The following is a 15,194-nucleotide window of genomic DNA, read 5'->3' on the forward strand; positions in this document are numbered from 1 at the left end:
GTATGAACTCGGGCTTGGTTACCACAGTATTCTGAACTTTGGTTCTCTCATTTGTAAACTGGGGATAACAATAGTATCTGCTTCACAGGGCCGTAATGAAAGGGTCAAATGAAATGAGGCCTGCAAAGTACTCAGTGCACTGGAACATAAGTACTCAATGAATATTAGCTGTTCTTCTAGAAAACAGTCTATCCCAGGGAACTGCGATTTAACGCAGAAGCTCGCTGGGATCCATCTTAGGTCGAGGGCTCTGAGGTCAACTCTTCCTTCCGAGAACCTACCTACCGGCTGGTCGCCACTTCTGATTTTCCCCCAGCGTCTGGGAACGCACTCGGTCGGATTTGAAGCCGTCTAGGTCCCCCGCGAGACTCCAGGATGATGCCCCCACCCTCCGTGCCTTGGCGCTGCCACGTCTCGCGGATCCCGCACTCCCTACGGAAGGAGACGGGGCCAAGTCAGGCCCGCCCCCGAGAGCCTTCGTCTCGCCTGAGGCCCGCCCCTCCGCGGTCCCAGTCGCTGGTAGGGCGGCACCGGGTGTCAGAGCGCCGTGACGCTGCGAAGGGGCGGGGGCGAGCACGCGCCCGGAAGTCCCGGGGGAGGGGGTGTGACGTATATCCGGCGAGTAGGTGGCGGTCCCGGGTGCTTCTGGGCTCTGTTCTCTGAGGGAGGGTCCAAGCCGCCTGCCGCCGCCGGAGGAGCCCCTTAGGCCGTGAGTCGGGGGCCGCGGCGAAGGAGGAAGCCGGGGCCGGAGGGGATGGGGTGGCCGGTGGAGAGGGTCGGGGCGGAGGCCGGCGCAGGCGGGTTTGTGGGGGGGAAGTGACACGCAGGCGGTTCTGTGGGGCCGCGGGACTCATTCTGGGCGGGGACGGGCCGGCTTGGCCGGGTCTGCTCGGTCCCCTGCCGGCCTCTCGGGTATCGGGTCCATAGCATTCCGCTCGGGGGTCTTGCAGCTGCAGGATAACAGTTTTCCTGTCGGTACCGTGCGCTCCGGTTTACGAATAGGCTTCACATCCCCTGTCTCAGATGAGCCTCAGCCCTCGGTGGGGTGGATTGAAGTCCTTGATGATTATCCTTTTTGTTTTGTTTTTTTTTTTACAGATTCGGGGACTAAGGCTCGTTGAGGCACAGTGAATTGCCCAAGGCCCCGCAGATAGCAAGTGTGAGCGTTCGAACCAGATCTCCTGGCTCCTAGTCCAGGGCTCTCCCCACCCCCACTTCAGCTGTGTGTTATCATCTGCTGCTGTCCTGGGTCGAACCCCGTGTTTTCTTCTTCCACTTACCCTTTTTTCCCCTCTCTCTTCAGTGCATGGAAAAAAATCTCTGTTAGTATTCTCCCTTGTTCTCGTCTTTTCTCCTTTACCGCGGTGCATCTGCTTAGGTTGTGACAGGGGGCTTTACAGAGTTTTGCAATGGGGCTGACCTTTGACGTTTACCCTGCAGCCAAGCAGAGTTTCTTAGCTAAAAACCAGCGGCTTGCTACCCCCAGATCTGTCTGAAACGGTGTCTTCAAGTTGCTCTGAGCATGAATAAGAAGTAATGAATATGTATAAGAAGTGATGCATAGATTTTTTATTGGTAATTGTCAGTCTAGTGCTCCTCCTTTTTATTTATTTGAATCAGTCAGTCCTGAAATTTGCAAATGTTAGTTTTAAGTACGTTGGCAGTGCTTTTGTTGGTAGTTAGAGCCCTTAGATTGTAGTCTAATTTGCCATAAGGTGCCATAAGGTGGTAAAGTGGATCAAGGATAGAAAAGGAATAAAATGCTAGTTATTAACATATCGTTCAGAAGTTGTGATGAGTTGTAAGGAAGAAAACAGTAGATTATCATCTGTGTAGTTGGTGGTTAAAGGAAGCTTTATGTTTTTATAAAGCAGTTTTGTGATTTGCGTTGGAATTTTATGTGATATTAACAGGAAGAGCTTTGGCTTTGGCATTAAAAGAGGAGGGTTTAAGTCCTGGCATTGTTACTTTTTCAGCTGAGCAGTCTTGGTTAAGCTAGCTAATCTAGGACCATCAGCATCCTCGTCTTGTTAAATGAGGCTAAGGATTTCTACCTTATAGGGTTGGTGTGAGGCTGAAATGAGATATATGTGCAGGCACTGTATAAACTGAAAAACTACTCACGAGGGGGTACAAAGCCTAAGATCTCAAGGATGGAGGAGCCATCAGAGACATTTCCTTAACTTTGGGTAACAATACAGTGCAACTCTTTGGGTCCAGTAAGGGGCTTTATTATTTTTTAACATCACCTGAAGAGTTTCTTCAAGTACTTTCCATAGATCATTTTGGAGGGAAGAATTATGGGACTTTTAAAGCAGGGATGTCAAGGGAAAATAAATTGGAAAGTCAAAGTAGTTCAGTTAACTGTGAAAAATTCCCTAAAATGGGCTTTTCCCCTTGTCACGTTGGGAGAATTTATCTAGTTGGGAATACTTCTAAAATGATGTAGTAAAACTTTACAGACTATCTAGAAAGTAATGACTGCAAACCAGTGTAGTATAAATGAATATATAAGTGTTGGGTTTTAAAGTTGTAATCATTGGGAGTGACCTTAATGAGAGGTGCTCTCTAAAGGTGAGCCCTGCTTCTCCAAGTGGTAGATGGAGAAAATAGGGAAGGATGACTGGTTTGGTGGGATTGCAGAGGAGAGGCACATTGTTCTTTTACTTAACCTACAGTGGAAACTTAAGCACAGGAACTTTGTAAGTATACTTAAGTCATTGGACTTCTTAAAGTAGAGACAAAGTTTCCAGACAAAACTATTATTTAACATACTAAATTTGGTTTTTCTGCCAAAATATATTTTGATGTTACTGAAGAGGGGAAAAAAACCTTATTTAGTATCCTTTTTTTTGGCCGCACTGCGCAGCATGCAGAATTTCCCTGAACGGGGATTGAACCCGTGCCCCTGCAGTGGAAGTACGGAGTCTTAACCACTGGACCACTGGGGAAGTCCTAGGATCTTTTTATAAAAGCTTTTTCCTTCAGTCTCCACCCCACCCAAACACCCAAGCTTCATTTGGCCCTTCTATGGTAAGAGCCATAGAAGATAAGCATTAAAGCAGTCCCTAAAGTTTACATGTCAGGCCACAGGGCTGATTTTAAAAAAACGCAGTAATTGGATGAAAAAGAAAATTAACACATACTGTCTCCATTTTTCAATTTCTTCTTCATCTAGCATTCTTTGAATGAAGAATATAGGTGGGTTTTTGTGGCTAACCCTTTTACAGTAAACTTCTGTTTACTTTTTTAAAAAAACAAAACTTAAGCAAATTTGTTTGATAGCAGTTGGCCACCTTGTGTTCAGGTGTTCTTGCTGATGGAGAGGAGTGAAAATGGGGGATCATTCTTTTTTCTGCACCAAATCTGAGATATTGAGACAGAAGTTCAGTGTGATCAGGACATGCTGACTCTGAGAGACCTTAACACCCACCATTGGCTCTAGATCTTACCCTCTTAACATTCAGAGGTCCTCTTGCTTATTCCCCAGTGTATGTAGACCTTTTAGGAGCTTCAGGTCATCATCTGTATTGTCTAGGCTTATGGGAAACAGTAGAAAAAGTGGTGTTAATATCAGTATTGAGGTATGTACTTGTCTAGGAACCTACCTCTATGCCCTGAATGAGTATTCTTATTTTAAGAAAGTCCATATTTGTAAAATGGGTTAGGTGGGTCTTGATTATTCACATTATGATCGGATTCTCTTATCTCTTCATGGCTCTCCATTATAGTGATATCATCTTTTTTTAAGTTGAGATACATATTATAAGAGGGGTTAAACAAATATTAAGAAGAGATAGCATTGGTAAATGGAGCAGTGCAAATTGTGCCAGCTAGTAGGATTTTGGTAACCTTGTTTTTTAGAGTTGTTTGCAAGGATGGGTTAATATGCTTTTCATTCAGGTTAATATGCCTTTATTCTTATTTTCTACTTAGTTCATCAGTGTGACAGTTTGATCCAGATTATTGATGGGGCTGATTTCCTAGAAGTTTTGCTAACTGGTAGACAGCAGTGGTGTATCTAGGGAATGCGAATGAGCAGCTGCCTGGAGGAGTGAATCACACAGTAAAAGAGGAAAGTATATCTTTAACTCCTAGTCTTCTGAGTATCATAGATTGAAAACTTAGAAAACCAGAAGTTTGTGCAGATCTGAGGACCCCAGAGACTTCCCTCCAGAGTGCACAATCCTTTGTTTTCTTATGCCTCAAAACATGGGACTGTAAACATGCATCAGGGCCAGCAAATGAGAGTTAACTTCTCCAGAAATATACTAGCATTCAGAAAGCTAATGTTTGCTGCTTTCCTATTTTATACAGGTAGTAAGCATTAATAATGTCTTTCATCTTTGAGTGGCTCTACAATGGCTTCAGCAGTGTGCTCCAGTTCCTAGGTAAAGCCATTTCCTTGAAATATATCATAGGTTTCAAACTATGTGTATTTCCTGTAACCATTTAAATGTTGATACAAGTAGGCTTTGGTGTGTAGAGAGCACATTAAGTTAACTTTTTTTTTTTCTTTTTTAGGACTCTACAAGAAATCTGGAAAACTTGTATTCTTGGGTTTGGACAATGCAGGCAAAACCACTCTTCTACACATGCTCAAAGATGACAGATTGGGCCAACATGTTCCAACATTACATCCGAGTAGGTTTGAAAATACCTGGTGACCTTTTGATATTTGAGGGTCAGTGTCAGGGCTGTAGGATGAATCCCAAGTTGATTCAGTTCTGTTATTAACTGAAGCCCCAAAAGACAGCTTACTTGAAAAAAATTCCTTATAGGACACACTCAGGTCAAACACCCATAAATCCAAACCTCTGGAACTTTGTCACTATCTGTTCTCACTAGTCCTGCAATGGGACACATCTCCCATATCTACTTCTAAGGAGCAGCAAACACCTTGGAGGAAAAGAGACTTGGCTTGTTAGAATTATTTAAGAGTGTTTTCACCCTTGTATCCTTTTCTTTACATAGTGAAAGCTTCATTAGGTTTTGCATTTGTATTGGATTAGAATACTGGTAGTTGGGCCTTGTTGGATGGAGAAGTTTATTTCCTTCCTTTATTTTTCAGCATCAGAAGAGCTGACAATTGCTGGAATGACTTTTACAACTTTTGATCTTGGTGGGCATGAGCAAGGTAAGAGATGATTCAGTGGAAGGGTGGTTGACTTCTGGTTCATTTTGTTCCCCTTCTTTTTTAAAGCAGTGTGTCATATATACCTTTTAAATTGCTTGAGATCTTATTTAATGAAGTTGTTTTATTCACTTATTATTTTTAAGTAATTTCAAACTTGGCCAAAAGTTGCATAAATAATACAGAGAACTCCCCTCCTTTATAAGTTTTGCCCAAGTTTATTAGTCTCCCTCTCTGTGTAATACACATTAATATTTATTTTTCTTGACCCTTTTGTGAGTTCATCATGTTCTTTTACTCCTTAAATACTTTAATGCAGGTTTCCTAATAACAAGAATATTCCCTTATATAATCATAATAATTATCAGACCCAGGAAGCTTTATTTGTCTACTCTATAGTGTATATTCCCTTTTTTTGTCATTTGTTCTAATAATCTCTTTTATAGCATTTTTCCTCTTATGCAAGATCCATTACAATATCACATATTGAATTTAATCATGTCTTTCTTGTATCAGTTATTCAATGGAGTTAAAGTATGTCGGAAATTAAGTTATTTGTAAGTAATTTTAAATTTGTCAGAAGTAAAAATAAAAGCAAAAAGAATACAGTGACTATTTGTGACCACCGTGATCTGAATTGATTTTTTGTATACTCTCCCCATTTGGGGCAGTTGGTGGAACATTTTCTTCTGCCTTCTTGCTCTCCATTTGGTTCCCAGTTCTTGTCAGGTGTTTTGGAGATATGCAGAATGGGGCATCTTTATCCGATCAATGCCCACTTTACATTTGGCAAGACTCTAGGCTTAGGAGTAAAACATTTAAGATGTGGGAATAAATGTTCTGGGAAGGTAGAAGAAAGAACCTATTGAGATTCTGTCAGGTTTACTCATTTGTTATTAAATTGAGTTGAGATGTCTCCTTTTGGAGCATTATGTTATTAGGTTGAATCTAATACAGTTTTTTTTAAAGTATAGTTTTTAAAAAAATAGAATATTGGTAATTGTAAATGTAAAGTCAGATAATTTTAGCTAGAAGGCTGAGAAGAGATCCAAATAATTTTATAGTCAGTGATTTCATTAACGTATAATTACATTTATTCATTTATTATTTACATCCTACAAAATCATTTATGTAGTATGCTCACCATCACATAAAATACCTATACAGAAGGAAGATTGAAAGAAAATATACAGAAACATTAGTAGTGGCTGTGTATTGATGGAGGATTATAGATTATCTTGCTTCCTTTTTTTCTGTAATGAGCTTGTATTATTTCCATTTGGGTAGGGATGGGTGTATGGTGTCTTTTCTGCTTCTTTCAAAAGTATTTGTAACTACTTACAAATTTAAATTCAGAGATAACGCGGTTATAAGCTGAACTGAGACCATCTGGAGAATGCAGAAGGAGTAGGTGTTCTTAGACACCTGAACTGGGAATTGTGTATTATTTGGTGTGATAAATTTAGCTTTCAGGTTTTGATAGAGAAGGGAAATGCGTTTATGTACAGATGGTCCCCAACTTAATGATGGTTCAACTTAAGATTTTTTGACTTTATGGTGATGCAAAAGTGATACGTATTTAGTAGAAACTGTACTTCAGATTTTGAATTTTGATCTTTTCCCAGGCTAACCACGTATAGTATTGTACCATACATAGTCTCTCATCATGCGGGGCAGCTCCCAGTCAGCCATGTGATCCCGAGGGTAAACAACTGATATACTTACAAACATTCTGCACCGATGCAACCATTCTGTTTTCCACTTTCAGTACGATGTTCAATAAATTACGTGAGGGATTCAACACATTATAAAATAGGTTTTGTGTTACTTGATTTTGCCCAACCATAGGCTGATGTAAGTGTTCTGAGCACTTTTAAGGTAGGCTAGGCTAAGCTCTGGTAGGTGTATTAAATGCATTTTTGACTTACGAGATTTTCAATTTACAATTGATTTATCGGGACATAACCCCATTGTTAGTCAAGAAAAATCTGTACATAGTTTTGTTTTGTTTGAGGAAAATTTACTTAACAGAAACACTTTTTCATAATAACCTAGCCACCATTTTACACAAATTACTAAAATGCTATACATTTGGAGGTTTCCTTTTTTTTTTTTTGATATAACTTAAAAATTTTTAACTTACGCAGGTAGTCCAGGCTCAATGTCACAAATTCAGTATACAATCAGTATTCAAATATGGGAGGTAAAAGTGAAATTCCCCGACCTCCCCTTCCCAGTCCCACTCTTCAGAGGTAACCATTGTTAAATGTTTGATGATTTTAGACACCTAGAGATGCTTCCTTAATCATCCCATTGAAAGGACCAGAACTGAATGGCTTAGAAATTATAATACAATTAAAGCATTACTTCCCAGACCATTATCACTTCATGTCATAAACAAAAAAATAAAATTTATAGGGCACACTGGGTTAAATAAGGAAACTGAGGTAATTGGCCTGGGAACTTCAACCACCTGTCAAGCCTAGTCTCCCTATGGGCTGCGTGGATGAATGTGTCAGTACGCTTACACATTGGTTACTTAGGAACACATTGGGTACTTGGGACGGAAGTTATATTGAAAAGTAATTTGCATCCTGATATTTTAACTCAGAGGTTGCAAACTAAAATGGCTCCAGGGGTGAGGTAGGTCATTTAAGTGAGTGAAATTGGGAGTAAGTAGGGAGTGGTGGTAACTTTTTCAGACTGAAGAACTGAGACCTCATCTAAAAGGGTAGCCACCACTCAGTTCCAGCTGATTATTATCCATCCAGCATGTGGATAGGTAGGCATGGGATTGCCAGATGTTGTACTTTTTCAGAAAGTCAGGCAGAAAACCCTGATTTTCAGATTTTAAAACATCAGATTCAGTTCATGGACCATCAGTTTATATCCTCTGTCTGACTTAATACTGGCTAGGACTTGGAGAATCTATACAGAGTCTAATGCTATTGAAACCTGGCCAGGATTTGTCTACTTTATAGACCATTAGGTTATTCATTTTCAGTATATATGTTTTTAAATTGATGCAACTGCAAACTTTGTCTTTTAGCCCGTCGAGTTTGGAAAAATTATCTCCCCGCAATTAATGGGATTGTCTTTCTGGTGGACTGTGCAGATCATCCTCGACTCATGGAATCCAAAGTTGAGCTTAATGTATGTTTATATTTTTTTCCTTTCTTTGCCTCTGTTTAAGAAATACAGCTCAGTAGTGCTAATACTTAATCATTCCAGTTAACATTTGGTAAAAGTCCTAGTTACAGGAAGAAAGTGTTTTAAAATCTAAGACATTGCTTTTCGATGCTCTGAGGAAACTTGGCTCGAACAGGAGTAAATTAACTTTGCTTATATCTGTCATAGGGTGACTCTTTGTGCAGTTTGCTCAGGACACTCCTCAGTTAATGCCTGTTTTCCCAGCATAATTAATGTCTTTCCCTTTCACATATCACATATGTTTACTGTTTATGAAGTGTTGGCATAGTGAAACCTTAAAGGAGCTATTAGTGTTCTTTGCGTTTTTGAATCTGTGTTCTCAGGTTGTGCCTGCCCACTCTTGCACTGAGTGACTTGTCAGATCTTAATAGTCTGTTCTGTCTTCAGTTTCAGTCACGTGCAGTGTTTGATACTAACTAGGACTCACCTCAGGTTTTTTCCTTTCTCAGCATTGCATTTTCTTGGCTTGATAACTTCTGTAATGTTGCCTTTGTAATGCCTACTGTGTTACCCTGTGCCTCTTCTCTTTCATTTACAACTGTCTCTGCATTTTTGTTCCTGGCAATTTGAACCTCTCAGGTTTAAGTATGTTTGTTGAAGCTCTAGTCTCATGGAGAATCGCCTACAGGGCAGTCCTTCCCTTACTTGACCCCTTGGCACTGGTCATTCTCTCTCTAAACTCCCCTTTACATTCTTGGTGTTGGTGCTTTCTCTCTGGCTGATACTTCTCAGAGTCTTTCACAAGCACCTGTTCCCCTGCTTAGCCCTTAAATCTTGGTGCTTTCCCAGGCTAGTCCAGGCTTCTCCCATTCCTTCATCTGCAACCCACATGCCAGTGACCCCCAGACGGATTTCTCTTGTTAAACCTCTCTTGTGCTCCAGCCTCATACATAGTGCTACTTATTAGAAACTCTACCTACCATTTTTTTCTGTTTTCCCAGAATGGAACTGTTCATTTTCCCTCATCTACGTGGACATGCAGTGAATTACTGTAGATTCCACCACCACCCTGCCAAATACTATAATTCTGGAAGGAACTTACTCAGACTTCTTTGCCCTACTTAATATCCTTGAATAGATCTCTTACCACTTTGGGGATAAAATCCACAGATCTTTTGCTTAGCACGTAAGATCTTTCTTGATCTTTCCTCGTTTATTTCTTCAGCTTTTCTCTCTATTGCCTACCTTGAACTACATTCCAAACATAGATAACAACTTGTTCTCCCTTGCGTATGCAGAAGTAACTGTCTCTGCCTGGTTTTCTCACCTGACCCTTACCCCCTTTTGCTGGTAAATTTCTAAATGTCCTTTTAAGAGATTTCAGAGTTCAGGTATGACTGCTTCTGGGAAGCCTTCTCTGACCTCTCAGACTGTTAAACTCTCCATCTTATCAGTGTCTGTTGTCTTTGCTGATTTTCTTTTAGGTCTCTCCCATCGGACTGTGAACTTAGATGCTAGGGACCTTGTCTTATTTCTTTGTGAAACCCCTGTACCTAGTAAAGCCTCGGGCACATAATACGCACTTTGTTAGTATTTAATGAATGAATGACATTCTTACTCTGATTTTGTATAACATTTCCTGGAACTTGAGATGTTCAAAGTAGGTTTCTCTTCAACTCTGCTCTTCTTTCCTAGCTTTTCCTGTCAGTGAAATAGATTCCCAGGCTTGAAATCTCTGCCAGCTTCGAATCCTGTGTTGTCTGTCTTATCATTTAGATATCAGTCTCTTCACTTCTTTCTCCAGAATGCCTGCTGCACTATTCATTACCTGCTGCTAGCTTAGGCTAGATCATCATCCCTTACCTGAGCACCACAGGTAGATACTATTTGCAAATTCATTGTACTAAAAGTGTAGATTCTATCTAATAATTTCTGGATTTGGGGTCTTTGGGATCTATTGTAGCTGACTTCTCAGACTGGCACCCTAATGCTTGTCATCCCTTCCCAACCCATTTACTCTGTCAACACATGTCACCATAAATGCTTTAATCCAGCCAGGTGATACTCCATGTGGCTTCCTGAATTCTTTTCCTGCCGTAAAGCCATTGCTTATATTCTTCCTTCTTTGGATTCTGCCTATCCACACCCTGCCCCTCCTTCAGAGTCCAGTTTTGTTTCCACATCTTTGCTAAGACTTTCCTCAAGCCCACATTGCCATTTTATTTTCCTGAATGTCTTTTAGTATTTATATTCTCTTCCTATTCATTGCGACACTTAATCATCCACTTGCCTTACTTTGCTGACAGATGAATATAGAGTGAGGATTTCTTGAGCCAGGGATATGTCTTACCTTTCCTTTTGTCTTCCTCTCAGTGTCGGAGATAGTGCTTTGCACACATGGGGCATCTAGTGGATATCTGGGGACTCCGGTAGTCATCTTTGAGGCTCTGTAGCCAGAGCTTTGTTCTTCTAGGACAGTGCTCAGGGGAGAGCTGAGGATGGCCTGTGGCTGAGTGATTTAGCTCAGAGTTAAGGTTGGGCAGTTTTGCTGCCTTGCAGATAGACACAGCTTTACATTATAATTGTTTTGAAGCTGTTAGGGGATTTCTAACTAATGTCAAGGTAATTTTTAGGGGCTATAATGTCAAGATTAACTTTTAGTTAATCACTCAGGTATAAATATGGTCAGATTTTCACTTTACATTTGATACCTTATAGACAAGTGAAAGTCAAAGTTGTTTTCATTATTTGGTGGGCTTTTATAGATTCCTCACTCAACTCATTTTTTTATCTTGTCTTTAGGCTTTAATGACTGATGAAACAATATCCAACGTGCCAATCCTTATCTTGGGTAACAAAATTGACAGAACAGATGCAATCAGTGAAGAAAAACTCCGTGAGATATTTGGGCTTTATGGACAGACCACAGGAAAGGCAAGAGAAAAATCTTCAGGGGACATATTATAATGGAAATTCACAGCTTGTGAAACATTCATGTTGTACTATCTAGATTTTACTTGTCTTTCAAAAGTAACTGGGCTTAGTATTTGTTTAACTAGAGGTGATTTGTAGACTCTCTGAAGGCAGGAGCGTGTTCTTTTTTTAACTGTTTTCTAATGAGAGTTTCCTCGGGTATATAAGGATGAAGGAAATGGTAGAAAAAGCAAACTTGTCATTTTAAGAATTTTCTGTCTTTCAAATCCAGTTCTGAGAAATCAATTTTGAAAGCCTCCTTAGCCAGAAATTTTTTTCCACTGGAAATTTCAGGTTATGAAGAGTGATCATTTATATCACTTTCCAAGCATTGAAATCAGAGCACTGGGTTATCCTCAGTGCTCCTTGCTGAAAGAGGTAGGACTGTTACCCCTATTTTGAAGATGAGGAAACTCTGAGAGTTATTGGCTCAGGTCTACACAGCAAGTCAGTGATGAAATCAGGAATAGAACCCAAGTCTTCCAGGTCAGTAGGTTATGCTGTTTCCAGTAGGAAGGAGAACCCTGTTGCAGAAAAGTATGCTTGGGAGAGAAAAATCTAGATCGGCCATAATTACAGGAATCCTGGTCTTTTGAGCTTGGGGTTTTGGCATATTTAATTTTTTAAAATGCCCTTTTCTGGGATCTTTAACTTCGTGACTTTTTTGCATGGCTCCTTAGTCTTGCCTCTTCTTGGTTATCTAGTTCTTTCTAGAAATGCTTCCTTTAATTAAGTTTTCCCTCTTACATGCACATGAATTTTTAATTTTCTTAATGTAACCTGTCATTAGTGTATATTTCTGAATGCTTGTGTTAATGAGGATGTCCTTATTTCTGAGACGTCCTGGACTTCTTTTGTCCATGAAAGAGCCTGCTGGTTCTGTGGGTCCCAGTGGCCTTTTTCTTGGTTTGCTGCCATAGCTTTCCAGATGCATGTTGGTGTGTTCAAAGCAAAGGCTCTTCACAGTGAGAGGGAGAACCTGGTAATAGGACTGTGCTGCTTACCTGTCCTGAAAGCACAAACCCCAATGGCCTTGACCACATTTCTGTAATTAATCCCTACTCAGATTTGCTTTTGAGGGACAGAGAAAGTGATTTTTGTTGTCACCTTTCAAGCTTTTCCACGTGGAGACGCTAATGGACCTTTCCTGATTTTGCCTCCCCTAGGGGAATGTGACCCTGAAGGAGCTGAACGCCCGCCCCATGGAAGTGTTCATGTGCAGTGTGCTCAAGAGGCAAGGCTATGGCGAGGGCTTCCGTTGGCTCTCCCAGTATATTGACTGATGTTTGGACAGTGAAAATAAAAGAGTTTTACTTCTCTGGACTGATCCTATTCACAGCTTCCTCATGAACTTTTCTAATAGAACAAGGAAAGCTCTCCGACCATGTCTGGCGTTGAGAAGCCAAGAGTCTCTGTCAGCTCTCTCATCGCCCAGTGGTGACATGTGCTCTTCTCCACACTGTTGGGAGGTAACGCTGCCCCACGTGCTGGTGCAGGTCAGCACCCCGGGACTTGGAAGTGGCAGGATTTGCCGGGTAGAGCTGTGTGCCATCATGGAGCACCTGGAAAGAAAAACACGTCTCACCACTGTGGTTGATTTCAAAAGAAAGTGATTCTATTTTTAAAGAAAGTGTTATTAGTGTAATTGGTGACCCTCCTAATAACTTTTTGAGTTCACAATTTACTTGGTCCAGAGTTTGCTTCTTTTTTTTTTTAACTAGTGAATGGCATTTAGATACTTCATAAAATTATGCACAGATACACGTTGGAGGCCAGAGCTCAGTCAAATGAACAGCAGGCTGGTGAGAGAGGCTCCCATCTCCCTAACTGCCTTGTAGTAGGTGGCACCACCTTGTGCACTGAGCACTAGGAAAGGGCAGAACCCCGGCCTTGCAGTTGAGGCCAGTTCCCACAGTCTCGGGCTACCGTCATTCCTCATCCCAGCATGCATAGCAGATTGTTGACTGCGGAGGAGTTAATTGTAGAGTGGGTTATTGCTATTATTTTTACTCATAAAGTTACAAATTTCAGCCAGTCTTTACTTTTATGCAGTTGTGAAATTTCATTTCCCTCTAGCACCTTTTTCATTTTCAGTTGTAAAAAGTGACTTTTGCCTCATGAAAGACTTGAGAACACATCCCTTGTTGTCACACACTGCAGGTGTGTCTCAGCCATTTTTGCAGATTCTAGGGGAAATTTTTCTGATAGGAGAGTCACACAGGATGAAGTTAACAGCTTAAGGGCTCTTAATTCTGTGAGTTGAGAACTTAAAAATCTGGTATTGTAGCATTTGTTTGAATCTAGGAAAGATTCACTCATTGGGCTTTAAAATTTCCACTTTCAGAATTTGGTTTCTTTATTGGACTCTTCATGAGCTCTGATTTTTTTATTGGTTATCAACTTATTTTTGGTGTTAAAGGTTTAACATCTGTAGCTTTTCCAGATTTTTGGGGGTGGGGTGGGGGGTGTTAGGAAATTGCCTTTCTCCAGTCCAGAAATAATCTGGGGAAACTCTAAGCCAAGAACTTTGTGTCGAGCTGTTCTTTTGGGCCAGCATCACTTGTCAGTAAGCACCTGGTATAAAAGCCTCAGCATCCCCAGTAGTGTGATGAGGATTATTTTTATAGCATTCCATTTTCCTAATGCCACGTGTGAAATTGGATTTTCATGGTCTTAACCAATATTTTACCCTTGTAGTAAAGGTTGAAGGGATAGGAGATGGTCTTCATGTGGGAGGATATCTTCATTCATTTTTCCTTTAACGAAAGATAAGAGGTATCTTCCTCAAAACTGAAAATTGTAATGCCGAGGCGTATTTGCAGAGGCCTGAACTAAATTCAGTGGATTGTTGCTTCTAATGTGAGGGTGGGGAAGGTGTGGATAATGTATTCCTGGGGTGAGAGAGTATCGTTCTTTAGTTGGATTTCCCAGTGTTAGTCTTCAGTACTCACCTGTTGGGAAAGCATACTTTTTCACTGCTAGGTACCAAATGCAGAGGCTCAGTGAAGTATAAAGCTGGGAAGAGCATGCCTTTCATTTATTAGCAAGCATAGCTGGTTTGGAAAGGGGTTAAAGCCTTAAGTGAACAAATCTAGCTAACAGTGAATGAACTAGGTAGTTAACTTGCATACTTTTAATTTTCTTTGGCTAAAGGTAACCCATACTTCTCTATCCAGAGATACGAGAGGTATGATTGCTTCAGTGTTAGTTTTCTGGTTTTTTTTTTTTTATATTGTCCCTAATCACTTTTTAGCAAGCTAGAAAACTGTGGATTCTACACAGGGCAGCTCTTTGTGAAGGTGGTTTATTTTGGCCACTGGAGAAAGAGTCGGGATTGAAAAATCAAGTGGCAGCAGTCTATTTCTTGCCCCACAGAAATATAGATGAAAGAAGCTGCTGTGAGGAACCTGGCTCCTGACAGTATCAGAGCTTTGTACTGGAACTCCCATGAATTGAGACTTTTCATTCTGTTTTATCAGAGTGCATATATGTCCTATTTCAGGAAAAGTAAAACAGTCATTTACAAAAGAAAGTCAATCTGTATCCTAAGCGTTTTAATAAAAAGTTAAAACAAATTTGCTATCTTGCTCCTTTTTTTTGGCATTGGTTTGTTCTGAGTATGAACATAGCATGGCATTTGTTGGGGGGGGTGGGCAAAAGTTCTTCCATACTTACGGGAAGAAATATTTACAATGGGTGTGAGAGACAGACTTTGCTACGGGGGGGCGTGGGGTGTGGGTGGAAAGGCCAGGCCAATTTACACATTCCGCTGGAAGTAATAAATTTAGTACCGTTTGAGAGCCTTGGAACATGCACTGGTCCCAGGATTGGTGGTCATTTCTGCAACAGGAAGGACATGGCAAACTTTTGAACAAAATCTCCTATTAACGTGCTAGCAAGGACTGGGTCCAGTTTAGCTGTGTTTCATCATTTGATA

General features: G+C 40.7%; 1 protein-coding gene and 1 long non-coding RNA gene across 7 annotated transcripts in view; one reads left to right on the top strand and one right to left on the bottom strand.

The window, feature by feature from the left end:
* The window catches only part of LOC118882708, a 43,402-nt gene extending 42,961 nt beyond the window's left edge, over positions 1 to 441 (bottom strand). For both annotated transcript variants that reach the window (XR_005016834.1, XR_005016833.1), the window contains exon 1: positions 286 to 441. This is a non-coding gene — a long non-coding RNA (uncharacterized LOC118882708). The remainder of the gene's footprint in view (positions 1 to 285) is intronic.
* A 156-nt stretch (positions 442 to 597) lies between these two features.
* Positions 598 to 14,832, top strand: SAR1A (secretion associated Ras related GTPase 1A). 5 transcript variants are annotated; one of them, XM_036828689.1, is made up of 9 exons: positions 599 to 709; positions 1,099 to 1,159; positions 3,937 to 4,079; positions 4,318 to 4,391; positions 4,525 to 4,644; positions 5,072 to 5,137; positions 8,184 to 8,287; positions 11,087 to 11,218; positions 12,424 to 14,832. In XM_036828689.1, exons 4-9 carry the CDS (start codon positions 4,334 to 4,336, stop codon positions 12,538 to 12,540), a joined length of 597 nt encoding a protein of 198 aa, XP_036684584.1. In that variant the 5' UTR covers positions 599 to 709; positions 1,099 to 1,159; positions 3,937 to 4,079; positions 4,318 to 4,333; the 3' UTR covers positions 12,541 to 14,832. The 5 variants fall into 5 exon arrangements, with proteins under 5 accessions (XP_036684585.1, XP_036684584.1, XP_036684583.1 ...); XM_036828688.1 differs by having other exon boundaries at positions 3,937 to 4,075; XM_036828687.1 differs by lacking the exon at positions 3,937 to 4,079.
* The last annotated feature ends 362 nt before the right edge of the window (positions 14,833 to 15,194 follow it).

Source organism: Balaenoptera musculus, chromosome 16 (assembly GCF_009873245.2).
Source record: "Balaenoptera musculus isolate JJ_BM4_2016_0621 chromosome 16, mBalMus1.pri.v3, whole genome shotgun sequence".
Taxonomy (NCBI): domain Eukaryota; kingdom Metazoa; phylum Chordata; class Mammalia; order Artiodactyla; family Balaenopteridae; genus Balaenoptera; species Balaenoptera musculus.

What these genes read in the sequence shown, in the direction of transcription:
- SAR1A (XM_036828690.1), top strand. Translation starts at nt 4,334, where the DNA reads ATGTCTTTCATCTTTGAGTGGCTCTACAATGGCTTCAGCAGTGTGCTC. An exon ending in TGTTCCAACATTACATCCGA is followed by an intron (nt 4,645 to 5,071) that starts GTAGGTTTGAAA and finishes TTTATTTTTCAG; the next exon opens with CATCAGAAGAGCTGACAATT. An exon ending in ATGGACAGACCACAGGAAAG is followed by an intron (nt 11,219 to 12,423) that starts GCAAGAGAAAAA and finishes TGCCTCCCCTAG; the next exon opens with GGGAATGTGACCCTGAAGGA.